The following is a 27,024-nucleotide window of genomic DNA, read 5'->3' as shown; positions in this document are numbered from 1 at the left end:
CAACGGACCAACATCAGCAGATGACACGGCTCCCTATATCATCACTGACTGTGGAAACTTCAAACGAGACCTCATGCAACTTGGATTCTTCACCCCTCCACTCTTCCTCTAGACTCTGGAACCTTGACTTCCAAAAGAAATGCAACATTTTCAACAGTCTGTGATGATCTGGGGATCTGATTTAAAAAAAAAAAAAAAAAAAAAAAAAAAAAAGGGGGCACTAGTGAGATGGGGCACTGCCGAGTGCTGGTATTACTGAACCCCTTTAAAACAAACAGAAAATCAACACACACAGGGAATTTGCCAAGCTAAAAAAAAAAAAAAAAAATAAATAAATAAAAATAAAATGCATGTTGAAGCAGTAGGCGCTTTAATGAGTATTAACCAGTTAACGACCGTGCCAGAGCCAAATGACGGCTACAACGTGGATCAATAACTCTGGGAAGGCATACATTGAGGCCCGTACGCCCCCTGGAATATCCGTGACCGCCTCACGGAAAATGGCCGCTGACAGCCATGCTCAGTCATCCCCTCCACCCCCATTCACGCTTATCCATGCCACTAGAGTGCCTCACAAAAGTGTAATAGGTAGTCAAATTAGATTTGACATTTATGCCCCTAGAACACCTGATTGTGCTCCTTGGATGTTGGGCCTCTATATGTGGCCAGGTTGTGTAAAAGTCTCACATGTGGTATCTCCATACTTTGTAGGAGAATCCATTTTGGGGTGTAATTTTTTTTGTATGTACATGCTGTGTTAGAAACATTGTATAAATGGACAACTTTGTGTTAAAAAAAGTTTTAATTTTCTTTACACATCTTCCAAAAACTTGTAGAAAAAAAAAAAAACAAAAAACAAAAAAACCGCTGACATGTTCAAAAGACTCACTATGCCTCAGATTATACATTGGTGTGTTTTCCTTCCAAAATGGGGTAATTTTTGGGGCGTTTTCATTGTCCTGGTAGTGCAGGGCCTTCAAAAGTGTAAGAGATAGTCAAGAAATGATATGTGTAATTTATGCTCCAAGAACATCTGATGGCGCTCCCTGCATGTTGGGCCTCTGTATGTGGCCACGGTGTGTAAAAGTCTCACACGTGGTATCGCCATACTCAGGAGTATGAATGTAGTAATAGAGTAGGAGTAATAGAATCTATTTTGGGGTGTAATTTGTGGTATGCATATGCTGTGTGTGAGAAATAATTTTGTGGGGGGAAAAAAACAAAACACAAACTCACCATGCCTCTTACTAAATACCTTGGAATGTCTGCTTTCCAAAAAGGGGTAATTTGTACCTTCCTGGCTTGTTCGGGTCTCAAGAAAGGCTGTCAGTGCATCAGGTGTGATCAATTTTCAGATATTGGCACCATAGCTTGTGGACTCTATAACTTTCGCAAAGACCAAATAATATACACAGATTTTGATTTTTACCAAAGATATGTAGCGGTACAAATTTTTGGCCAAAATTTATGAAGAATTACTAATTTGCAAAATTTTATAACAGAAACAAAGAAAAATGCATTTTTTTTTTTTTTTTTTTTTTTTTTTTTTACAGAATTTTTAGCCTTTTTATAGCACAAATAATTTAAAAAACCCAAAGGCGATTAAAAACCACCAAAAGAAGGCTCTATTCGTGTGAAAAAAAAAAAAAAAAAAAAAAAGGGAAAAAAATTTCATATGGGTACAGTGTTGCATGACTGAGTAAATGTCATTCAAAATGTGAGAGCACCGAAAGCTGAAAATTGGTCTGGTTAGGGGGTTTAAGTGCCCAGTGGGCAAGTGGTTAAAGTCAAAGTGTGCATGAGCCCTTTGGAATTCCTCTCCTTCCTCTTGTGCCTACAAGACAGGAAGTGAAGGGAAAGCTACTCAACGGGACACACGCACGAGGAGGAGGAGGGAAACCCCCCCCCCAAAGTGCTTAAAACACAGAAGGCCAAGTAAATTCACAGACACAATGCTGAATATTTATACATTTATTTACAATGAAATTTCTCATATTTACAGCCAAAAAAATTCAAAGTACAAAGCGTCGGCGGCAGGAGGTGAAATGTAGACACTGCAGGAGCCTGTTCTTCTACTGTAACAAAATGTGGTCAGGATTCAAGGCAATTCAGAACAGCGAAAATATAAATAACTGAAGGTAATGGCAGCTTAGGGGCACCAACCGCAGCGGCAACATGCAGGGGGGTTTGGTTTTTATAGTGTTGAAGAAGGTTCGGCTGGACACAACGTGGGGCATTAAGGAGAATACTAGGAGATACTAACAAGGTCTGGTAAGGTTCTGGTCTAGACTAGCTGATAGAAATAACGTAAGTGTACCTGTCACTGGATTAATATGCATGGTTGCCAGCAACGTCAATAAGCTAGTTTGTGGTTTCAGTCAAAGAATGGTCACCTTCATTGCACCTACTATGCTAAAAGCCTTGCTGGTATGGATCGAGATTCAACAGATGCCATCTCCATGCCCATTCAAGGCAAAGAGACGGTGTTTTTGCAAAATGGCCCCCAGTCACAGATGCTAACCTTGCCAGCATTTGCCGCCTGGTGCTTTCATGTACGAGGGAGCATGTGACCTCCTCCTCGAGTCCAACACCCAATTGCCAAGTCCCAAGCACTGTTACATGGCCAAAGTCCAACCAATGGGGATTTTTAGTTCTGGGAGGAGCCGGCGGTAAAGCCCTGCCAAGGCCAGTACCAGTGTGTTGGGGCCCTTTACCAAGAGACGGTCCTTTGGCTCTGAATGGGTAAGGTGATGGTCTTTTAAAAGAGAATGGACAAAGTGACTCGCCCTCCAAAAGACAAGGTGCAGTTGGTCACTTTGGCTGATCCTGCCCTTCGGAAAAGATCATGAGACTACTGCCTAGGCATCTGAACTGGTGACATAGCTTTATTTTTTTTACAAGAAAGATATAGCAGTCCTATTAGTCTAGAGCAGGGGTCTCCAAATTTACTAAAACAAAGGGCCCTTCAGACTTTAGGGGGGCCACACTGGACAGCACGAGTAGAAATGCCCCATTTAAAAAAAAATGTGGTGAGGAGGAGGAGGAGTGCCCCATCATTGGTATTGGTAACAGGAACAGTGCACTGCCCTCGATGCCAGTGGGAGGAATGATGCCCCACTGTTGGTATCAGTAAAAAGAATGGTTCCTTATCGTTGGGGGTCAGTAGAAGGAATAGAGCCTCAAAAAAGGCAGGACCAAAGGCAAGTCAAGTGCCTCATCCAGCCCTGAGGCCACAGTTTGGAGATGACTGGTCTAGAGCAGTGGTCTCCAAGCTATGGCCCTTTTGCTTTCCTTTATCCAGTTGGGTCACAATTACTCCCACCGACACCAAAAATGGGACACTGTTCCTCCCCCCAAACATCAAAGATGAGGCACCGTTAACTCCCACTGATGCCGGGGCAATTTCTAACCCCCCCTAAAGTCTAAAGGAGGGTAAACTGGCCATTTGTTGTAAAAGTTTGGAGACCCCTGATTTAGAGCTACAAAATCGGTTTGTAGACAGCGATCCAATAAGCACTCACAAACCTTCAGTAGGCAGCAAATGGGACGACTGCCGACAAACAGTTAAAAGCACAACTCCAGCTTTTCTAAACCCTGAAATACTTACATCGTTTTCCCTATGATCGCCAATTAGTGCAAAAAGTATCCGGAGCCGAGGCGAGCATTGGACAAAATCCCTTGTGGAGGAATTGTCCATGACAATCTAGGTTCAGATCAGGTGGGTTGGATTACGCTGGCTAACATTCAAACCCAGAAGACAGAGGACATCTAGTGCTGGAAATGGATTACTGCAAGTAACAGCTTCAGATTGAAGGCTGGTATTGCAGCGAAAGCTGCTTTGACGCATCATTTTTTTTTTTCTTCGTTTAATTTTTAGGTGTCTTTATAGCCCTAGCCTTAAATCTTTATCCTTCCCAGCCAGACTTTAAGCCCAACTCCAGGCAAAAACGTTTTCCCATACAGTGGGACTGTGCCCACACTGCAAGGGTAAATTGTTGCTTTTTGTCTGGGGGGGGCAGGAGATGTACTTAACTGATCCTCCCCAGTCCCTGTGGCTCCTGTCCCCACCCATGGTCTTGAGCAGTGGACCGTTCCTGATGTCAAGCCCACAGACCTGCTCTGGACGTGAGGACATCAGGAAAAGTCCACCACTGGATCCGGGGGGGGGGGGCGTTGTTTGCCACTGTAGCGCGGTATGGGGGGGCAGTTAACCCTTGCATTGCAGGCACAGCCCCCACTGCATGGGAATTTTTTTTCTTCACCTGGAGTTGGGCTTGAACATCTAACGATGGGTCTGCTTTAACATGGGAGATGCAGATTTTAAAACAAAGGATTCCCTGGGTCTAGAGACATGTTTTAGGTAACCATGTGCCAATCTGACTGATCAAGACAAAATATTGGAGCATAAAATACCAAAAAACAAACAGCCGGCTGTGATGAGTGTGGAAATACATTGGGCTCTGCTACATATACAACAAGCAGGCTGATAATAGTATGAAGATTTGTTTTCTTTCACTTTTTCACCCCCTGAACATAAACTTAGAAAATGAGATAAAAATGGCCCCCCGAACAGAGAAGACTATAAATAAGGGGGGGGCTGCTGTGCTGCAGTTTGGGTAAATCAGTAGCCAAGGCTGTCATGGGCATTGTTTAGCAGGATATCAGGTGGTTTGTTCTCCTCCTGGTGAACAATGGCAGAGTAGAAACATCTCCATGCTTACCCCATGTGACCAGAAACCATTCCCCGATTGGCAGTAAGCTGAAGGAAATGCAGCAGAGACAAGCCAGCCACGGTAAATAGAGAAACAGCCACTCTCTCAACCCAAAACCATAACCTGTGTATGAGGATCTGCTTCAGCCTACATGTCTACGCCAAGAAATCCCACCCACTGAGGTAAAACATATGCGGCCGTGGTTGCTTGGTGGAGATGTAGGCTATAGCAGCCCGTCCATTAAGGGCGCCCCCCCAGTCCATCGCCCCCTCCCCTATCCATGCATCCGGCCCCTTTCAGGACACCGGCGCATGAATTCCAATCCAGATGGGTGTTTTGTTTTTTTAGCACCAATTAGAGACAGAGGCTCTAATAGGCTTCAATATAGGGTGGGCTCGGGTCGCAGAGAGTGCGCTCTCATCCCACCCAGTTGTGTTACAACAGCGCATTAATATTTGCTGTTTTAACACTGGCTCTCCTCCCAGCCAAACAGGAAGCGGGTTTTGACACCTGTCACCCAACTGGCTAAAAGGACAGGCGATCCTAATGAACGCCGAGGAGGGGAGGAGCTGGAAACGACCATGGAGGAGGACTCAGATGAGTCGCTACACCACGCTGCCTGCCACGATGGGGTAAGTGCCGGACCAACCAGCAAATGGGGGGTGGGATGGGTGGTTGTTTGCTGCCCCCAACCCCCCCCCCCCCCCCCCAACAACAAAAATAAATAAAACCACCAGCTGCCACTGCTGAAGCGGATCCTTCTACACAGGTTTTAGTGGCTGGTTGGAGGAGCGGCAGTCTAGTCTAGTGGTTTCAGATTACATGGGGTAAGCAAGGAGAGGATGCTATTTTGCCATTGTTCACCAGCCTACATCTCCACCAAGAAACCACAGCCTCCGACATGTTTCGTCTCAGTGGGTGGGTTGAAACGTCGATGAGCATGGTCTCTGGGTGGAGACTTGTAGGCTGTAGCGGGTGCTCATATACAGGTTATGGTGGCTGGTTGGGAGTGGGGCGGTTTCTCTATTTACTACACACATTGCTCTGTATGGGCATATTGACAGTCTGCACCCCTTCACCTACAGATCACGGGAATGGAACCACTGGCTTTGAGCAGAATTCCAAGCCCAATCTCGGGCAGCCATGTCACCATAATATGGCTGCTGGCTAAGAAACATGGCTGCTAATCCACCCAAACTGCAGCTATTTTCAGCACCAATGTCAAGCCAAACCAATTTCCTGGGAACTAGAACCAACACAAAGTGCTCTAAGCCCCGGCAATGTCAACAGCCCTACACAAGGAGACCAGGTAAAAAAAAAAATAAATAATCGGGTGGCATTAGCGAAGGGCCCTCGTCCGGTGTCCTCCTGTAATCCATGTACATTTTGGAAGGGGCAAACAAAACAGCCCTTTTATAAAATGCAACTTTGTCATTTTTTTAAAGTAAAAATGTCCGATTTAAATAAAGCTTTATAAAAACGGATCCCGTTTTTTGCATCCCTTCACCTGCTCTTGCTAATAAAGTTTGCTTAGAATTGGGAAAAAAAAAAAAAAAAAAAAAAGCAACAAGCACAAGGTCTCAGGTGGGGGTTGTGTACATGCCAAATTATTGCTACAAGTCACATAGGTGTGTGTGTGGGGGGGCAAGGGGGTGGCTGGAATGCAAAACGGTAGAGTTCTACGGGGCCATCCAGAAAGGCATCTGCTGTTTGGCTCGTTGCTGGTTTGCCGGGTACTGGTAGTTCACGTTCCAGCCTTGCGTGAAAGGGCCTGGACTCTTATGGGCGCCGTGCTCTTCTTCCTCGTCGGAGGAGTCCCCTGCGTATGCTACCAACCCGAAGGTCTTGTCGGACGTCTTCACCTTTTTGGTGGGAGGTTCTGGAAGACAAAAAAGGTGGGGGGAAAAAAAAAACAAACAAAACAAAAAAAAAAAAACAAAAACAAAAAAAAAACAAAAACAAAAAAGAACCTCCAAAAAAAGAGACAAGCGTCATCCGTTAATTTGTGAGAGAATTAAACACGTTAGTTGAACATCATTTGTATCAGCCACAAAAAGGTCACCCCAGGTCAGATGTCACAGGTCACCCACGGAACATCAGCAGGCATCCGCAGTCATGGAAGAGAAGAGAAGGGAGAAGAAAAAAAAAAAAAAGAGAAGACACAAAAAAAATACAAAAATAAACAGTTAGACAAGACGCCGCAGACATGAATACCAGTATAAAGTCGATCCCCACCCTCTGTATTAATCACTTGCAGGGCGGTAGGGACTGTTTTATACAATGGCCTGGCTTCTAGGCCAAGGAATTTTAAAGAGTCCCTGTCGCCTCCACACAACAGGGGGAGCCACTTTGTGTGCTGTGCTAAAGTTTCAGCCGATTTGTTCCTGGAAAGCCAACCTGAGGACTTTAGCCAAGCATACAAGACGGCTGCCTCGAGTGCACATAGGTCGCAGGCACCTTTTAAAAAAAAAATAAAAATAAATAACCGGAATGGGCCCACTCCTGACCTCTGATTGGATAAGTAGCAGCCGCTGGTGGAATACTCACCGTCCAAGCCCAAGGAGGACCGGGGTAATGACTGGTCTTCGCCATCTTTCTGCGTCGGTACCGGTAGTCCGGGTGGCGGGGGCATCAGCTGCCTGTGGAAACATTAGCAGGGTTAGTGGAGAACAGGCACATACAAGGTCCAACCATAAACCAAAACATCCAATGGGCTCTTTACTTCCTGCTTAGCCACCTACTCACTACCTTTGAAAACGCCAAACAGTGTCAGCCCCGCCCATTTCTCTTCTCCTGGACAACAGAACACCTCCCCTTTATGTTATGTTTATGAGATAAAAGGTTAGGGTGTTCTGTAGTACAGTAGGAGACAACGTGGCAAGACTGACAACAATGTGTGGGATGACAGTGCAACAGAGTTGTCAACTCAAACAGGAAGTTAGGAGCTCAGTGGATGTCTGGCAGAACAGGAATTTTTCTGTAATCATGGGGGAAATGCGCTGTCTGTCAATGGACGCAGCAGCGGGACTCGGGAGCGCACATGCACGGGTGTCCCCTTGGACTGCAGGTCTCCGAGAGGGCACTCGATACGGGGGAGGAGCCAGAAGCGCCGCTGGGGGATCCCAGGAAAGGAGGATCGGGGCCACTCTGTGCAAAACCCATGCATGGAGGAGGCAAGTATAACAGGTTTAAAAAATTTTTTTTTTAAATGAACCTTTACATAGGGGTAGAAAAATACACTAGGCCGAAAACAATACCGAAAATGACTGTTTTTAAAAAATATTTTTATACAGGAGATGGTCAGAGACTGCAGACATACTACAGGAGATGGTCAGAGACTGCAGACATACTACAGGAGATGGTCAGAGACTGCAGACATACTACAGGAGATGGTCAGAGACTGCAGACATACTACAGGAGATGGTCAGAGACTGCAGACATACTACAGGAGATGGTCAGAGACTGCAGACATGATATAAAAGATCAATGCAGCCTCACCAGTGCCCGTCAGATGCAGCCAGCCTGTGTGTCCCCAGTGCAGCCTTGCCTGTGCAGGGGAAGAGAGGAGAGCCGCCGCCTGGTTGATTAGAGCGCCAGGAACATCACAGCTTTCATTTCAATAGCTGTGTGTTCCCTGCCACGCGCCGTCACATACAGCCCCTCCCCCTTGTCCGGGGAACTTTGATAGACAGATCACCTGTCCCAGGATTGAACACACAGCTATTGAAATTAAAGCTGTGATGTTCCTGGCACTCTAATCAACCAGGCGGCAGCTCTCCTCTCTTCTGAGCTATACGATACCCCCGTAATGGGCGGCACCAGGGGCAGCATTATCGGTCTTTTTTCTCTTTCGGCAAATTGCCGAAAAGGCCATTTTCGGCCGATATGTTTCGGTGGCCGATATGTTGGTGCATTCCTACCCTTACAATCACTTTAAGGTCCTCTAGTCACACAATTGAAACTACATTGCTAAATGCGTTCTTCTCTCACCTGTCCCTCTCACGTTCCTTGCCAGGGGTTGCTTCGACTTTGCCTGCTGGAGCGTCCGCCTTGCTCTGGGCCGGGAAGCCTGTACCTAAATTAGTCATATGAATGGGTCCATGCTATGAGCAGAAAAATACACAGCGGCATTAGCAAAATCTAAAGGTCGAGTCACAGTCTTCTCCTCACCATCAACTGACTTTCCCTGCCCAAGGAGGGGGGGGGGGCCCACTACTATACCCCCCTCAGCAGTGAAGAGCCATTACCCCCTCCCCCCTCAATACCCCCCCCCCCCCCCCCCCCCAGAGAGGGCCGCCTCTGTATATACCCACATTACAAAGATTACATCATTTCCAGGGCTTCTTCGCTCCTCTGCAAATTAATAATTAAGGGCAGACAGAAAATATGGCGGGAGGCATTTCTAATAAAGAAGCAGCGTTAAGACACAGACAGACCACCTGTGAAAGAAACTTTTGACTTCAATGCACATGTTTTATATGGAGTAGGGAAGGGTTACACCAGGACAGAAAGAGGAAAAAAAAATAAATAAAAAGCACAATTTTCAAATGTCACTGGAATAGTAGGTAAAGAGAAATCTTCACGTGGGGATGCCTGTTCAAGTGATAACTATCCAAGAGTCTGAGAAGAATCAGGATTTTAGTGCTACCATGGATCTCCTTTAACTACTTCTAGCCCGTAGGACATCCTCTGGTTCAGTGGTTAAACTGGGATGATGCATACACCTACAGGCACCCATCCCCCATTCAGGTAGGAAACTTTTCAGCCAGCGATTCTGTTTGTAGCAGAAGTGATTTGAGTGCCTACGTTTCGTCCAATGGGACGTCTTTTGTGAGGCAGTAAGGGGCCTTACTGCCTCACAGAAGACATTGGACGAAACATATGTCAGGCTAGGCACGGAGCAGCAGTGACATTAAGGCAACCATTAAGGGTTGTTGGACAAACGTTTCTTTCTAAGAAGTCTTATTGTAACATCTTCACTGTAAGTAAAACCTTAGAAAAGTAGGGGGTACAGTCAATGATGACTAGAGAGTATAGAAAGGGAAGTAGAACCTTGAAATAAAAACTCTTGTGTGCTTTTTAATAAATGTTGCACAATGAGTTTGTTTTCCTCTTCCATATGGTATACCGTGTGATCGGGTTTTGGAGTTCCCTAAAAGGATAATTGCTGTGGGGAGATGCATCATTGGAGTCCACTAAGTAGGCTGAACAGCTGAGGCGGTGTATATACCCAAAGTGAGGAGTGATTCCTCACTGATGCGCATATAGACCTTGGAAGGTCTTAATATCTGGTATATTTTCCCTATCCATCCTGTGGGAAGCACTGGGTGTTTGCATCGATTGAAATTGGAAGGACACTCTTTTCACTTTCACCTTGTGGATCTACAATTAGTTTTGGACTTTACATTGTATACAAGTTTACACATCTATTCTAAAGATGGAATAGTGTTTGTCTAATCACAGATAAGGCATTTTGTCACATATACATGACAGCACAACACGTTGATATATAAAAATGTTCTTGGCCAGAAGAAAACGAATGCAGCCACCATATGCAAGGACTAGTAAGCTGCAATATATTACATTTTTGTTCTTGTCTTTATATACAATTTTAACCCTTCCCCACTGTAGTCTAATAGCATTTTGATTGCTTAGCAATTTAAAAGCAATATATCATTTGGCCCTATTTTTTAGTACACAATATGGCAAGTTCCTTGCCATAACAAAATGATTAGGCGTCAGCTTCGTATTGCCCACACAAGGAAACAGCGGAAATTAAAATTGGCAGCCACGGGAACACTTTTTGCAACACACAACCCAAAGCCCCTTTTATCTATCAATGTGTGCTAAAAGCATGAAAACACAATCTAGATCTCTTCTATCAGATGATCCCTGGTCATCTCTATGACCCTCGGAGGCCGGAAACGACGTTATAACGTCACTTCCAGCACCAGCAGATGAAAAAAAAAAATAAAATAAAATAAAATGTAAAAGCGTCCCCATCCCCTTGTTCACACGCAGAAGCGAAAATAACTTTGGATAGTAAAACTTTTTTTCCGCCAGTAAATACCTTATACAGCCCACTTTCTGTTTGTCTGGAAAAAAGCCTAGGCTTATGACATCATGCACAGCTCTCTCTTACTCTGAGAGTATGCCAGGAAGGCAGGGGGGATGAGTCATAAGAGGGCCAATGAGCGCTGCATGTGCGCCTCTGTGTCTGTAAATCCAGGAAGTGAAAAAAGGCAGCAGCTTCAGTTGCCCAGTTAAAATGGTTGCAGCCAGACTCAGTAGAGGGAGATTTCTGCAGCATTTGGCAAGTACAGAATCACAGAGTATATTTTCTCTCTATATCTATATAGTGTGTATATATACTCGATCTAAATTTTAATAGAGAGGTGTGCGATCGATATATAGATATAGATCTCTCTAAGAAAGTGGTTGGAGGGAAGCTTCAGAATGGCAAAGATGTTTTTATTACAAATTATGTGAGCAGACCGCAGTTCCTCTTTAAGTACCGAAGTTTGGCACCATTCCACGTGTGTGCGCAATTTTAGAGCGCGACATGTTGGGTGTCTATTTTCTATTTAACAGCTTTCACATTTTACAAAAAAAAAAAAAAAAAAAAAAATTGAGGTAAATACTGTTATTTTTTAAAATTCATAAAAAAAAAAAAAAAAAAAAAAAAAAAGAGCACAATGATTTTTACATGTAGGAGAGGCGTGCCAGAACTGGACCGGTATGGAAGTGGTTAATCACCAATCTGTGCGCACTGAGGATACACCACTGACCCTGGCTGCGGGCCAGATAAAGTCTTGTGATAGGCCAGATGTGGTCCATGGGCTGTAGTTTGGAGACCCCCCAGGACAAGAGAGTATATACCCAACACAAATCAATAAAGTGTCACGCTGTGATCCAAATTCATTAAATCCAGCAAGTCACTGCAACCAATCATATAAGAAATATAATAAATTTGCTTGGATTTCATGCTAAAACTCTCAAGTGAACACACAAGATAGCTCGCAAGGCTTATCCATATTTATATACGGATAAGTAAAGCTTGCCATTCATGCCCCAACTTCACCACAAGGTGTCACTACAGCACAAATATCTGTCCAGGGGAAAGAATTAGAATAAGGCGGTTCTGTTCACATCTGATTCGCATAACAAGCAATCCTGCAAGCCTTCTCAAAAGCAGACGTGCAGGGCGGCTGTGGTTTTAAAGAGTTCTGCGCATTTTTTTTTTTTCAGTGCCGTACAGGTGCGATTTTCAGTGATAAATTCCCACCTGAACCGGTGAATGGAAACCTGCACCATACTCTGCAGAGAGACCGGCATACATGTGACCGGAGTCTAAGGGAATCTCTGCATCTCAGTATATGGGTGAGGCAGAATTATTATACAATACATGGACGTCTTGTAGGAATCACTGGGTGTCTACTGGGTACTATCAGATTATCGTACGATCGATTCGAAAGGGGTATTTTTCGTACAGGACTCTACTACCCCCCTCCCTCCCATTTATTCCGAACAGCTATCTTTTATAATGGACTTAAAGCAGATCTAAACTTGGTACTATGAATCTTTGAGAATTCAGCTGATGCCTTTTTTGGTTGTCTGAATACAGTATGAACATGCATGTTTACCAGCCATCAAAAAAATACAAAAACACACAAAAAATAAAATAAAAAAAAAAACTACACCCCCTCAGCCTGCGTTCTAGGCTTAAGCTAAAAATCGGGCCACTTAGCATGTTGGTGTACAGCCGAGCACACTACCACCTATATACAGAGTTTATAGCTCTGGACCCTTCAATGAATTAGAATACGAATACAAAGTGGTGTGCTCATCTAGAATGAACCCCGGGTGTATATAGAGAAGTTATAGCACCTGGTATCCCAACAATCTGGCGTCTTGCTCCTCTGGCAGCTCCTCCAAGAATCTTCTCTTCTGACACTGGGGGGCGCTCTGTGGTGGCTGAGGCGCCGTTGACGGCGACGGTTTTACTGCGCCAGGAGGCAAGTAAGGTGAATTCAATGGTGCCTGCATGAGAAAACACAGTGGTGATGTTGGGTATTCCATTAGTTAACAGACATAGGACAATACAACTCTAAAGGATTGCATTGCACAGGTAATAAGTGGGGAAAAAAGCCACCAAGTGGAAAAATAATAATGAGTGCCTTGGTTAAAGATTCATATTTGTAAAAATATAAAGTCAGCAGCTACAAAAACTGTAGCTGCTGACTTGACTCGCCTATTCCAGGATCCAGCGATGTGCTCAATCCAGCCGTTTTTTTGCCACCCATCTTCAGTCCCCGGCATCTTAATTGTGGACACCCGGCTGCGACAGCTTGGATGCCCGCTGCACATGAGCGAGCCGCACTGTGTATTGCGAATGGTCCGGCAATCTTCTGGGACACATCACAGGTCCCAGAAGATGGGGAGGGGGAGAGAGGGGGGGGACACTTCTGCTGGGAGCAGGTATCCGTCAAAACCCAGCAGAGGAGGACGCCTTCAAGCAGAACTTCCCTTTTGGGTGAAGCCCCACAAGACTAATGGGCACCCTTGAAAGCCTAATGCCCGGTACACGCGATAAGATTATCGGACGAATGATCTTATTTTGCATGCTAATCTCACATTGAATCTGAAGAGTTTACCAAAGTCCTGAAAATTCTCATACGACAGAATAATGCAGAAGTGATGTAATGCATTTGTATTGCATTTTTGAACGACAACTGTACTGATTAAATAAAAACCGTGCATGTCCGATAAAAAAAAAAAAAAAAGAGGACGGATGAACTTTCCTGATCGGCTCTCGAAAGCTCTGTACCAACGATCCGATTATCGTACATGATCGATTTGAAAGCGGTATTTTTCGTACGATTTTCTGATCGTGTGTACAGGACCCCCCCCATTTATTCTGATCAGCTAAGTTTTATAATGGACCTTAAGTGGTTGTAAACTCTTTACAACAACTTTATGCTATAGGTAAGCCTATAATAAGGCTTACCTGTAGCTACCCTGGATATCTCTACGTATGTGCCGTTTCTTTAGTCTGTGTGCTGTTTCCGGCGGCTCCCGCACGCATGTACGGGAGGGACATCATCGCGGCTCCAGCCCATCACAGGTCGGAGCCGCGATACCCGAAAGTAACCCCCGGGAGAGAGGTCGCCGGCCGGAGGGGGAGACTAGGACAGCTGCGGGGGCTTAGATCTCAGGTAGTAATTCATAAATGAGCTAGTATGCTATGCATACTAGCTCATTATACCTTTGTCTTGTAGGGTTTTTTTTTTTTTAACCAGGGTTTACAAGCACTTTAAAGCAGATCTTTTAACCCCCGCTTGCCATTGGTTATCATCTGTCCAATTCAGATACTCACCCACCCAACGGATCCATCAGTATAAGGCTAGGATTACATAGTCGGTGAGGTTGGGAAAAAAAAAAAAAAAAAAAAAAAGGACACAAGTCCAACCTATGTGTGTGATTATATGTCAGTATTACATTGTATATCCCTGTATGTTGCGGTCGTTTAGGTATCCATCTAATAATTTCAAAAATTAAATCAATGCTCCCTGCTGAAACCACTGCCTGTGGAAGAGAATTCCACATTCTTACAGTAAAGAACCCTCTATGCAGTTTAAGGTTAAACCGCTTTTCTTTTAGCGAATGGCCACGTGTCTTATGTTCCCTTGCACGGAAAAGTTTTATCCCTATTGTGGGATCACCAGTACGGTATTTGTACATTGAAATCATATCCCCTCTCAAGCGTCTCTTCTCCAGAGAGAATAAGTTCAGTGCTCCCAACCTTTCTTCATCACTAATATCCTCCAGTCCCTTTATTAGCTTTGTTGCCCTTCTCTGGACTCTCTCCATTTCCAGTACATCCTTCCTGAGGACTGGTGCCCAGAACTGGACAGCATACTCTTCTGTCTTGCCACCGCTTGGCCCCATGCTGCCATTTTTTTGGTGTGACATCGGTAGGCGCCAGCTTTTCCAGGTTCAGCTGGCGGGCCTACCGATGACAAGTCGATATGCCTGCCCCCTTCTCTTTATTGAATGAAGAACAATGCCTCCTGAGATATGCGACGTGCATATCCCAGGAGTCAACGGGTGCACAGTGCATGTCGTTCGCCTAGCCGAATGACGTACACGAGGGCGGCTCGAACATACAAGGTAAAAATAAATTAAAAATAAAAAAACTGCCATTTTCGGAGAGGAGTGAAGCTCTGCTTTAACAGGTCTGGGGTGTCACATAAAGAGCCCTACTGTAGGGCTTTGTTGTACCAGCTGATCAGGCCTCGTCCAATAATGAACCATGCTGCCAAATCCTGACATTACAGGTGCAGAACTCTGGTCAGGATAGGCAGAGTGGCAAACGTGCCTTGATGCTGCCTTGGGTTTCGCAATCTATACAATTTTATTGGTGTAACCTCCAAGGCCTATAATAACAGACGTTGCGCTACAAAGCAAGGTCCACTTACTTGCTGTGGCCTTACTTTGGAGTGCAAGGTCTACTTTTAACGATTCAATCCAGTCTACAACGGCACTTACAGGAATGGTGGTGACCGGAGGCTGTGGGATTGGATACTGCGTTGGCCCTGAGGGCACTGGAGCTGGCAAGGTGGGCACAACTGAAGGCATCGGGTGCATAGGGGTGCCCATCGGTGGTGGAACCACATAAGGAACCTGGACCGGCTGTTGAGGCGGTAACGCTGGCACCACAGGAAATCCAGTCTGGTAGCCATTGGTTGGGTAGTAGGGCTGCTGCAAGGCTACTGCACCCATTGTCGGAACCTGCGTGTATCCTGGAATAAAAAAACAAGACAGAAAATTAAAGGGCTGTAAAGCATGGAGCTATGGCAGAACTTAAAGGTAAAGCTGAAAACAAATTGAACTCTAGGCAAACCATTGAAATGAGCATGTGTGTATATTGCACCTGTCAAAAGGATTTATTTTGTTTTTGGCAGTTTTGTAATCCAAGACCTGCCAGAACGTACAGCCAGGTCCTGCAACCCACCTCCTTATCACATGCATGCCGCCCCCCGCGTCTTTGAGAATAGCGCTGGATCAGTCACAGAGACTGGCAGATGCAGGCAGCACAAAGCAAGGTTGTCTCAGTGTCGCTGCGCAGTTTCCGGGGGGCCACCCGATACCCGACTGACTGGCTGACCTGGAGCAGCACAATGACAATGAGACAAGCACAGGGGCAGCTGGGAGTAGAAGCGAAGCTGCAGAAGGGAAGCCTGTCAAATGAAATTAGCTAAACGGAGGAAGTACAGAGATGGCATCATCAGTGAGCTATTGCTCATTTGTTATTGAATCAGTTATCTCCAAGCTCTATTGCTTTGCCAGCGGGTCATACCGGGATCAAACCAAATCCCACTCTGTGGAAAAATACAGCAGTCTCGATTGCGGCTCTATCCTATTAATCTGCTCAAATCTGTAGTCTCCAGTGAAGTGTGGTGTGTTGATGGATGTAGGGCGGTGCAGTCAGCCTGCAAAATGTCTTATTAGCTGGCTGCTCTGTCCACCCTGTTCATATAGGAGGGCAGTATCAGCAAGGCCTCACTGCACAGACTCTGCTTTCTTCACCCTCCACATGTTCAGAGATAAAGAATCTGTCATATTATCCTTTGGGAGACAAACGACAGGCTATTGGTGCAGGACCACTAAATTTGCCTGGCATGCCTTGTTTACCTGTCAGTGAAAAGTGTGTGTGTGTGTGTGTGTGTGTGTGTGTGTGTGTGTGTGTGTGTGTGTGTGTGTGTGTGTGTGTGTGTGTGTGTGTGTGTGTGTGTGTGTGTGTGTGTGTGTGTGTGTCCCAGCAGCCAGGAAAAGTTAGGTGCCCAAAGCTCTGCTACAGAAAGACATTTCTGCAATCTGGCCAATGGACAGAGAAGTATGATGCGTCAAATTTGTTTTTGGTCTTTCCAACCTGATCGCTACTCCCCTGGGTGCAGACAACCTGGACAATTACTTACCCCTGACCCCGATCGGTGATTATGCCATTATGTGGGGAGCCATACCCAGCAGGACTGCCACAAGTACAGCTCCGCCCAGAAATCAGGGTCACAACACACGCACTTAACCTGTTGGCGCTGATAGCACCCATACATGCAGCCCTGTGTAAACAACTTACCGTGCACACTCCCTGCATGGTATTTGGCGGGGACCAGAAAGCTCCTGATGCATACTTGTGATTGGGAGCTTTCCTATCATGTGACCGCTGTGAAGGCCAATCACAGCAGTCACATGACCTGAATGCCCGCCTCTGGGCTTTTAGTGCCGGTTCACACTGGTGCGATGCCAAACATCGCACAGACGTCGCATGTAATTCGCAGTGCACTGCCGTTCACATTACATGCGATGTCTGTGTGGTGCGATATCAGCCATAGAGATAGTATGGCTGATATCGCACCGCATTCGGTGCAAACATGCACAGGACCCTTTTTTCTGTTCGGACCAGAATCGGATCGCATGTGTGTTCACACATGTGCGATCCGATTCATGTCCGAACTGTCAGTTCGCAGTGCGATATGCAAGCTGAACTGGGGGTGTCGTTAACAATGTATTGACACTCCCCAGCGATTCGCATATGGCAGTGTGAACTGACATGCGATGCGGGAACACGCAGTGGATTTGCAGTGTTCTCGCATCGCACCAGTGTGAACCGGCACTTAGAATTGTTAAAGGGTCGAAAGACGGTCAGTACCATGGGGTTAAAGGAGTTGTAAAGTCTCAGGGTTTTTCACCTTAATGCATTCTATGCATTAAGGAGAAAAAAACCTGTGCTGCAGCTGCCCCCCAGCTCCAGCTGCTGTCTCGGGTCCTCATCGGATAGAGTGATAGCAGCAGGAGCCATTGACAGTGACACAAAAGCCGGGGCCGAGTCCCACTGTCTGTGTCAATGGACACAGCAGGACTCAGAAGCGCGCCCGCACAGGTGCCCCTTGTCTCTCCGTGGAGGCACTCGCTGAAGGAGGAGGAGCCAGGAGCGCCAACAGGAAACCCCAGAAAAGGAGGAGGATCTGGGCAGGCAAGTAACATTGCAACCCCTTTACAATCACTTTAAAGCGGAGTTCCACCCAAAAATGGAACTTCCACTTTAAGGGAAGGTGACCCTTTGACATGTCACATTTGGCATGTCATTTTTGGTGGGGGGGAATCCAAAACCCTCTTTTTAGAGGATTCCAGCTCCCACTTACTCCTGGCGCACCCACAGCGCTGGAAGGAAGATCACCTCTCCCCCCTCCCTCTCAGCAATCATCTGGAACACATCACAGGTTCCAGATGATTGCCCAGTCACAGCGCGGCTCACGCATGCGCAGTGCTTGCCAGTCTGTGAAGCGACAGCCGGGCGCCCACAGTGACAATGCCAGCGCCGCAGAGAGGAGGGTGAGATGAGCGGGGCTTCGTTCCCCCGCTTCGCTGGACCCTAAAACAGCCAAGTGTCCAATTATTAAAAGTCAGCAGCTGCAGTATTTGTAGCTGCTGACTTGTATTTTTTAATTGGAACTACGCTTCAAGTATAAGCCAAGCTAGGATGCTTTCAGAAGAAATGCTGCAAGGCTCAGAGACAGGGCCGCACAGTGAAAACATGCAGAGACTGTAGTCATTCAGGGGCATTGGACTTCCTACAAAAGGACAACTTGTAGGAAAGGTACAGATCTCCTTTAAATGAAAAAAAAAAAAAAAATATAGATGACTGCGGAACCTTAGATCGCCAGCACCATGGTCAAATGCAGCAGGACATCAGCTTTAAGACATCGGTGTGTGCAGCACAGTTCACATGCTACCACCTCATGAGTAAAGCCGCTATGGCGGAAACACGTTGAGCGTTTGTGCTGCACACAAAGCCAATGTCCTGCTACATTTGATTTGGTTCTTTATCAGACTGCAATCCATGCCTGAGCACCAGTCCTCCAGCCATGGATGCATAATTGGGGAGGTAGTAGTGCTGTCATTTGTTCTCAACTGTGGAAAGTTCACCGTGCCACAGACACCATTCAACATTTTTCTCACATAAACAAAAAGTTCTAAAGTGTAAAAGGCATTGCAAGCAGAGATTTCTTAAACAGAAAAGATCTGCAAATGTTCCTTGGAAATCTATTAATAGAAAGGCTGAGGGAATTTATGTAAAGATGCCAAGTGTCTGCTGGCATTCCACAGATAAGTGTCGGGGTCGGGTTACTGCAGGAAGCAGATTAGGGAGAAGGGAACGTACCAGGAATGGCAGAAGTCGAGCTGATCTGAGTCACAAACCTCGCATACTCGGCGTGTACCTGAAAAAACACTCAGAATTAATAATTCAGTTTTAGAATAGACTATAGAAAAAAAAAAAAAAAAAAAAAAAAACACGGTTCAACTCCACAGGTGCATTTAGCCTCATCTGGCTTGTCAGAGCACAAAACACCCAGTATATAATGCCTTAAAGAAACAGGATCCTTTTTTTTGGGGGGGGGGGAAACTTTAACACATGATAATATGGTCTGTAGTAATGCAATGACTTTCACCCCTTCCTATGTTGAATACCTGGTTGATCCTGCCTGCGCCTCTTCAACAGTAAACTGACCACGCTAATGATGGCTGCCGATCTATAACATGGTCAGTTTTCATCCTTTGTCATGGATTTGACTGTATAGGTGCGTGGTGCAAGAGCCCAGCTTGTCTAAGTTCTGTGGTCTGCGGAAAGCCTCGCCTCCCTGCCCATCCCTCCCGCTGCTCCTCCCCCACCGCTCCTCTCCGCCCATCCCTCCTGCCTCCAGCCACTCCTCCCGCTGCTCTTCCTCGCCCATCCCTCCTGCCTCCAGCAGCACCTCCCCACCCATCCCTCCTGCCTCCAGCCACTCCTCCTCGCCCATCCCTCCTGCCTCCAGCCGCACCTCCCTGCCTCCAGCCACACCTCCCTGCCCATCCCTCCTGCAACTCCTCCCCGCCCATCCCTTCCGCCTACAGCAGCACCTTCCCACCCATCCCTTCCGCTGCTCCTCCCCCACCGCTCCTCTCCGCCCATCCCTTCTGCCTACAGCAGCACCTTCCCACCCATCCCTCCTGCAACTCCTCCCCGCCCATCCCTCCTGCCTCCAGCCACTCCTCCCCACCCATCCCTTCTGCCTCCCCCTGCTTCTCCCCCCCCTCCCTGCCACTTCAACTGCTTGATTATTGGAGCTCCTTTGAAAAAGGCATGTTGAAGGGATGTAGGATGGTGCAATAAGCCCCGACAGTATCTTGGTGTCTTGGGTGCTCTCTGACCAACCAGTTCATATAGGAGGGCAGTATCAGCAGAAGCTCACTTCACAGACCCTGCTTTCTTCACCCTCCAGTTCATCATTAATGAGGACCAAACACAAGTGGATTCATGAATCTGGTCAGTCCTAAAATGGTTACCAGTGATTGCGTGTACTAAAAAGATAGACATCACTTACTGCGCCAGAGGGGAAAAAAACAAAAACAAAAAACACACAAACAAAAATGCGCTTTTCCTATAAAACCAATAAAATCAGTGAAAATCACTGCTACCTTTTCCAAACCTAAATCTCTTATATCATATCCACATCAAACAGAAAAGATGTGAGGCAGTGCTGTGAATATCCATAATCGTATCACTCCTTATGTGCTAATAAATTCAGATATCTACAATACAAACAATTATCACATCCACAAAAAGCCCAAAAAGCACAGGGGGTGCTACTGATCACAGGTGCTATTTGGACTTGGAACTTTTTGTGGATGGAATAATTGTTATTTGATGTATTTTAGATATCTGTTGAGTTTATTAGCACATAAGGAGTGAGAAGATCATGGATATTCACAGCACTGCCTCACATCTTTTTCTTTGATGTGAATGGGATACACGAGCCCTAAATGGTTGTCAACTGGATGGACTTACCTCATAAATGATGCGTGTTTAGTTTTAATGATTTTGATTAAGAGCAACTCCGGTGCGGAGAGTTGACCCTCAAGTGCCTGAGCTCTAAGAATACACTGTCTCCCAGTCACTGTATGTGCATAACGTAAGGCAAGAATGGGGTTGGGGGGGGGGGGAGCTGAGGACACAACCTAAGCCCGAAAGTACATATAACCCTTTCCTACTAGTAGTTACAGTAAAAGGTTTATCCGGTACAGAAAAGTCTACTGCTATCCAAAAGCCATTAAAAATCATATCGGGATGAGTGCAAAATTTTGTGCAGCTGTGAATAGTAGCCAATCAGCTTCTAACTTTAGCTTGTTCAATGAAGCTTTGTCAATAAAACCGGGAAGTCGATTGGCTACCATGCACAGCTTCACCGGATTTTATACTCTACAGGTTTTAGTAAATCAACCCCAAGGTTTCAAAAAACACAATGACACTTACTGTCTGTAGGAGATTCTCACAGAGTTTCTTAGCAGCTGCCAGTCCTTCGGGCTTTGGATGGCTGTTGAGACACAAAAGACAAAAAAGGAATTACAAGGGGGAAAAAAAAAACAAAAAAGAAATTCAGTTCTTCCTTTCAGCACTCCTGTTACGTAGCCACATAGCTGTAAATCTATAGTGGGAGATCAGCGAAGGCACTGCTGCCTGGGACTGATCGTTCCACTAGATTTGGAGGAGAAGTCACTACTCTTCTGCTCCCCGTTTTCCTTGCTGGAGAAGAAGCTTCACCCAACAATCTAAAGTGCAAGGATTTCTCCGCTTCATCCATTTTTGCGGTTATGCAATTCCTCCATCTCTGCTGCTTGATCATTACCCAACAAGTCATCAGATGACGTGATAATGTCGCTGCACCAAGATGGACATCTCCAAACAGGGACACAATGGCACAGTAAGTCATCTATAGGGGAAATCTGAGCTGTTTGTCAGCAGGTTGCAGCCAAAGATTATGGCTGTACACCTGCTGATTGGCTATGGCCAAATCATGGCAAAGAGTTCTGTGTTTACAAAGCACACAAACTGTACGCAGAGATTTGGCTTTTTCTTCTCCCTGAAATCAGGAGAAAAAGCAGCCAGATGTGTCAGTAAAAGCAGCACATATTACACTTGTCAGGCACACAGCTCCTTGAGGTTAACTCCTTCCCAGCCAGCGTCATTAGTACAGTGACAGTGTATAGTATCACTAGCGATGTCAGTTAGTGTCCCTCTCAGCCAGTGTCTGTTAGTGTCAGATTGTCAGCCACACTATAAGTCTTTGATCACAGTCATTACTAGTGTACTGTCTGTATGGATCAGTATCTTCATCACGATCAGGATGATACTAATGTCCTTAATAGTATAGAGTCCCCAAAAAACGCTGTTTGGTTTTTACCTAAGACATGTAGCAGAATACATTCTGGCCTATAATGTACGAAGAAATCTGATTTTCTTGGAGATGTTTTAGAACAAATGTAGGTGTTTTTTTTTTTTTTTTTTTTAACATTTTTGGTCTTTTATAAATTAAAAAAATTGTAAAAAACCTGGTTGATCCTGCCAGTTCCTGTGTGGTCGTCCCCATCTGTGCTGACCACGGTAATTATGGCTGCTGATCCATGATTACCGTGGTCAGTTTTATGTGCCTCTGTCCTCTTGCTGCTCTCTGACAGTCTCTCCCCTCTCCCTTTGTCAGCGTGAGAGCGGCTCCCCAATTACCGCTATACAGCTGCAATATGCAGAATACATGTACCCCCTCCGGTTCAGGCTGCCATTGTATACATGTGATAATTTAACCACTTCTGGACCGAGCCTATTTTTGACACTTGTTTACAAGTTAAAATCTGTATTTTTTTGCTAGGAAATTACTTAGAACCCCCAAACACATACATACATATTAGCGCAGCAGTCTTTCAAACGCAATGTTCTGGAAAAAAAATATACTTTAGAGTTAAAAAAAAAAAAAAAAACAAAAACAGTATAGTTAGCCAAATTTTTTTTATACAAGATAAATGTTATGCCAAGTAAATTGATACCCAACATGTCATGCTTCAAAGTTGCGCACGCTCGTGGAATGGCAACAAACTTCGGTACTTAAAAATTTCCATAGGTGATATTTAAAAATTTTCTACAGGTTACCAGTTTACAGTCACAGAGGAGGTCTTGGTCTAGAAATATTGCACTCGCTCTAACGATCGTGGCGATACCTCATGTGTGGTTTGAACGTAGTTTACATATGTGGACACGACTTGTGTATGCGTTTGCTTCTGTGCGCAAGCTTTGAGATGGGGGGGGGGGGGGGGGGGGGCGCGCTTTAAATTTTATATATAATTTATTTTTACACTGTCTTTCAGAAAAAAAATAAATACATTTTGATCATTTTTATTCCTATTACAAGGAATGTAAACATCCCTTGCAATAGAAAAAAGCATGACAGGACCTCTTTAATGTGAGATCTGGGGGTCAAAAGAGACCTCAGATCTCATATTTACACTTACGAAAAAATTGTCCCTTTAAGGCCAGAAGTGAAATTTGACGTCGCACCAATCCTTCTAGGGCATAGAGTTGAGTGGGGGCCATCATGCCCTCACTCGACTTCCTGCCCATTCACTCCAGAATCGGATTGTTACCTCTCCCATAAAAGTGATCTCACGGCAAATCCACCGCTGAGACCACTTGTGTTAAAGCAAAAAAAAAAAAAAAAAAAAAAAAAAAAGGGTTATGGCAGCTATTTAAAAAGGCAAAGAAGCAACGTTTATCCACGGTGGTCGGTCCGGAACTGGTTAAAACAAAAAAAGGTTAAATACCTTTTCCCACACCGCCGCTGCGCGGTCACGTGATCCCCCTGTGATGGCCAGCTGACATCACAGGGGAATCTCAGCCTTTCCATAGAACGGGGAAGACCACGTGACCGCACTACTGAGGTGTTAGAACAGGTAGTCTTTTCAATTAAAAACACTTATTGTTACTGGCAGCCTAAACCGGAGGGGGTACATGTAAAGTGACATAGCGACAAACCCTTTGCAGAGATCTCCAAACTGCGGCCCTCCAGCTGTCGTGGAACTACACATCCCATGAGGAATCGTAAACCTGACATTCACAGACATGACAGGAATTGTAGTTCCTGAACAACTGGAGGGCCATAGTTTGGAGACCCCCTGCTTTAAAGGGTTATAAAGCCTCAAGGTTGTTTTTTTTTTTTTTTTTTTTTTTTTTTTTTTACACTTTAATGTCACGATTATAAGAGCTACTTTGAAAGGATGTAGGATGGTGCAATAAGCCCAGACAGTATCTTGTTGTCTCGGCTGCTCTCTGACCAACCAGTTCATATAGGAGGGCAGTATCAGCAGAAGCTCACTTCACAGACCCTGCTTTCTTCACCCTCCAGTTCATCATTAAAGAGGACCAGACACAAGTTGATTCATGCTTGAATCTGGTCAGTCCTAAAAATGGTCACCAGTGATTGCATGTACTAAAAAGCTTGATACCACTTACTGCGCCACAGGAAGATAAAAAATAAATAAATATATATATATATATATATATATATATATATATATATATATATATATATATATATATATATATATATATATATATATATATATATATATATATATATATATATATATATATATATATTTTCCAGTCCAATTTTCAGCGCTGACTCATTTTGAATGACAATTGAACAGTCATGCGACGCTGTACACAAACAAAATTTCTTTTGGTGGTATTTCATCACCACTGGGGTTTTTATTTTTTGCTCTACAAATATATTTTTTTTTTTCCATCTAAGAATTTCTCTTCACTGAAAAGTCACTTATATGCAGCACTGATGGGCACAGAGTGCCATCCCTAGTGGTCTTCCTCGGTGGGTCTGCACTGATAATGTGCCGATTATCAGCGCAGACCCCCCCCCAGCCCCCCCCGCCCCAGGAAAGCAGCCAATCAGCGTGCATCTACTCAAGCCTGTCAGCACGAATAGAGGAAAAGCCGTTAAAACGAAACTTCCTAGTTACCATGTGATGAGCTGTGATTGGACACAGCTCACCACATGATAAAAAGCCTACAACATAGGCTCTTTACCAGATCGGAGATGCGGTGTGTCAGACTGACACCACCGATTGCCACGCTGCGCACCCCCCGCAATCGCAGCTTATCCTGCTGGATGTCATAACGTCCAATCACGATAATACAACCACTTTGCGCCCGTCATTATGCTATACGACGGTCAGAAAGTGGTTAAAGTGGCAACATGCTGAACCGCAAAAATAAGAAAATGCCTGGTAATGAAGGGGGCTAAATCTTTGGGTAGTTAATCTTGAGTGACAAGGTGTAACTCTGAGCCACGCACCTGATATAAATATACATGGGCTCGAAGGCTTCTCGACCAGACGCGGGCTCAATACAACCGGAACCCTTTCCTCGGAGGAACACCTTGGCTCCAGTCTCCGCCTGGATGTGCTGAAGATAAGAACAGCCGGGTCCTTCCACCTTCTCTTTCACATTAAACGTGGTGATGGCGTGCTCCAAACCCACAAATAACTTGTCCTGTACATAATGCATCTGTGGGAGGTGACAGCAAACAATTCATAAGGCACCAATAACAAAACAAAAAAAAAAAAAACCACAAACACACACAAAGGTGCCCATGAAAATACCTACCCCTGACTGGAACTGAGGCTTTGACGAAGATAAGGGTGCCACAGGGGTGACAGGGGCCGGCTGGTGATAGACTGTCACAGTGGCTCCATTGAACGTGGGGCTGGAGCCTGTGGCCGCTTTCACCACTCCGTTGGTGATAATTTCCTTGATTCGGTTCACAGCTCCTGTGGACAGCAAGAGGTGGGTCACTCAAAACATTTGCCTTCTTTCCTGACAATCAGAACCTAAATCAACACAGTTATGGTGCACAGTGTCATACACTCTGCATAGCCAAATGCTAAAAACAAGCGCCAACTTACGATCAACAAGCTCCCTCGTCTGGCCTTGGACGTGAAGATAAAGCGGCCGATCGCTGTGAAAGTGACCAACACCACACATCAGAGATGCAGCATATACACACTCATCATTGCACAAGACTGTATTCATAGGGACTCTTTAAAATGGTCTCCAACATCCAACAGGTAACCTAACCACCCCATATTCTATCACATTCACAGCTAATCAGTGAACACCAATCACAGCTGAATGTTTACAAAAAAATATAAGTATTAAATAACTGAGCAGACATACTAAGGCCTCATGTACACTGCAGCTGCTAAACTCACGTTTAGGACCAGGTGGGCATTTTTTTCCAGCATCCTCTGAACTCTCCTTAATGTTACCCTATGTGTATATATACACACTCAGTTGTTTATAGCAGTTTAGTGACTTTTTTTGAAAGCAGATAAAATCGCGTTCAGGATGGTAGTTTATTGTCAAAATCAATGGTTCTCTATGAGAGCCGTCTTAAATTGACCAGACTTTCAGCCCCTTGATTTTAATGAAGTCGCATCCAAGTCAGATCACCATGAAACCCCCCCCACCATGAAAAAAAATAAATAAAAATGCAGAGGTGAACTACTACCACCAATAGAAAACCATTTGTGGGGGAAAAAAAACAAAACAAAAAAAAAAACAAAAAAAAAAAAAAACACACAATTTTATTTGGGTACAGCGCTGCACGACCGCGCCATTGTCAGTTATAGTAACGCAGTGCCCAATGTCAAAAAATGGCCTGGTCAAGAAAGGGGGTAAATCTTCCAGAGGGTAAGTGGTTAAACCTGCTCTTCAAGAAGCTACCTGTCTCAGTGGAACGCTTACATGGAAAACATAAATGACCCACTCAGACAACCTGTAATCCTTCACACACATAAAGCCCAATTATGTCAAGTGTGCCATAGCGGACCACCCGCCATCTTCAGACAGACATACCTGGGGCCCACTTTAGCTTTTTCCTCTGGCGTCATGTACCTCCCCCGCGTGGACACCGCTGCCCCGCTCAACCGACTGATCTGGAAAACAAAACAAAAATGCAATATTTATCCAAAAGATAAAAAGCTTCAGATTTTTGCCAACGGATCAGCAAGCCTGGGTGATCGGCTACACAGGGATGTCCTTATTCTATACAACCCTGCTGAGCAATGAGATCCAGACTTTCCAATCCATCAATCTGGGTGAAGAAGTCTGACTTGCTCAGCAAGATTTTCTGAACAGTAAGTGCATGCCAGGGGGCTTTGCGGCTCTCTCAGCAGTTGGGAACACGAACCTCGTCCTGGGTCTGTCCCTCGTTAACAGGTTCCGGCACGTCAGAGGCACATCATTGATCTCCACTTCAGCCACCACCAGATCATCTTTGCTTTTGGTAGCAGCGGCAGGTTTGCCGGGCATCTGGACCTGCAAAGAAGATTAAATCAAGATTACAAAAATAACAATAAAAGCGATACATTC

At 45.2% G+C, this 27,024-nt stretch overlaps 1 protein-coding gene and 3 non-coding genes across 4 annotated transcripts; all 4 read right to left on the bottom strand.

Annotated features, from left to right (window-relative positions):
* Positions 1–1,956: 1,956 nt before the first annotated feature.
* On the bottom strand, positions 1,957–26,968 carry KHDC4 (KH domain containing 4, pre-mRNA splicing factor). The gene is given in 13 exon segments (XM_073609556.1): positions 1,957–6,591; positions 7,260–7,351; positions 8,703–8,815; positions 12,600–12,752; positions 15,261–15,514; positions 18,934–18,991; positions 21,064–21,124; positions 24,947–25,158; positions 25,258–25,421; positions 25,557–25,609; positions 26,509–26,588; positions 26,843–26,862; positions 26,865–26,968. Coding segments are annotated over 13 exon segments (1,560 nt in total). The 5' UTR covers positions 26,965–26,968; the 3' UTR covers positions 1,957–6,391.
* LOC141120796 (small Cajal body-specific RNA 4) lies at positions 16,182–16,309 on the bottom strand. Its single transcript, XR_012239949.1, has one exon.
* On the bottom strand, positions 19,903–20,033 carry LOC141120798 (small Cajal body-specific RNA 4). The gene has a single exon (XR_012239951.1).
* On the bottom strand, positions 23,851–23,981 carry LOC141120797 (small Cajal body-specific RNA 4). Its single transcript, XR_012239950.1, has one exon.
* Positions 26,969–27,024: the final 56 nt, after the last annotated feature.

Source organism: Aquarana catesbeiana, linkage group LG13, assembly GCF_042186555.1.
Source record: "Aquarana catesbeiana isolate 2022-GZ linkage group LG13, ASM4218655v1, whole genome shotgun sequence".
In the NCBI taxonomy this organism is placed as follows: domain Eukaryota; kingdom Metazoa; phylum Chordata; class Amphibia; order Anura; family Ranidae; genus Aquarana; species Aquarana catesbeiana.
This window is presented reverse-complemented; position numbering and strand designations above follow the sequence as displayed.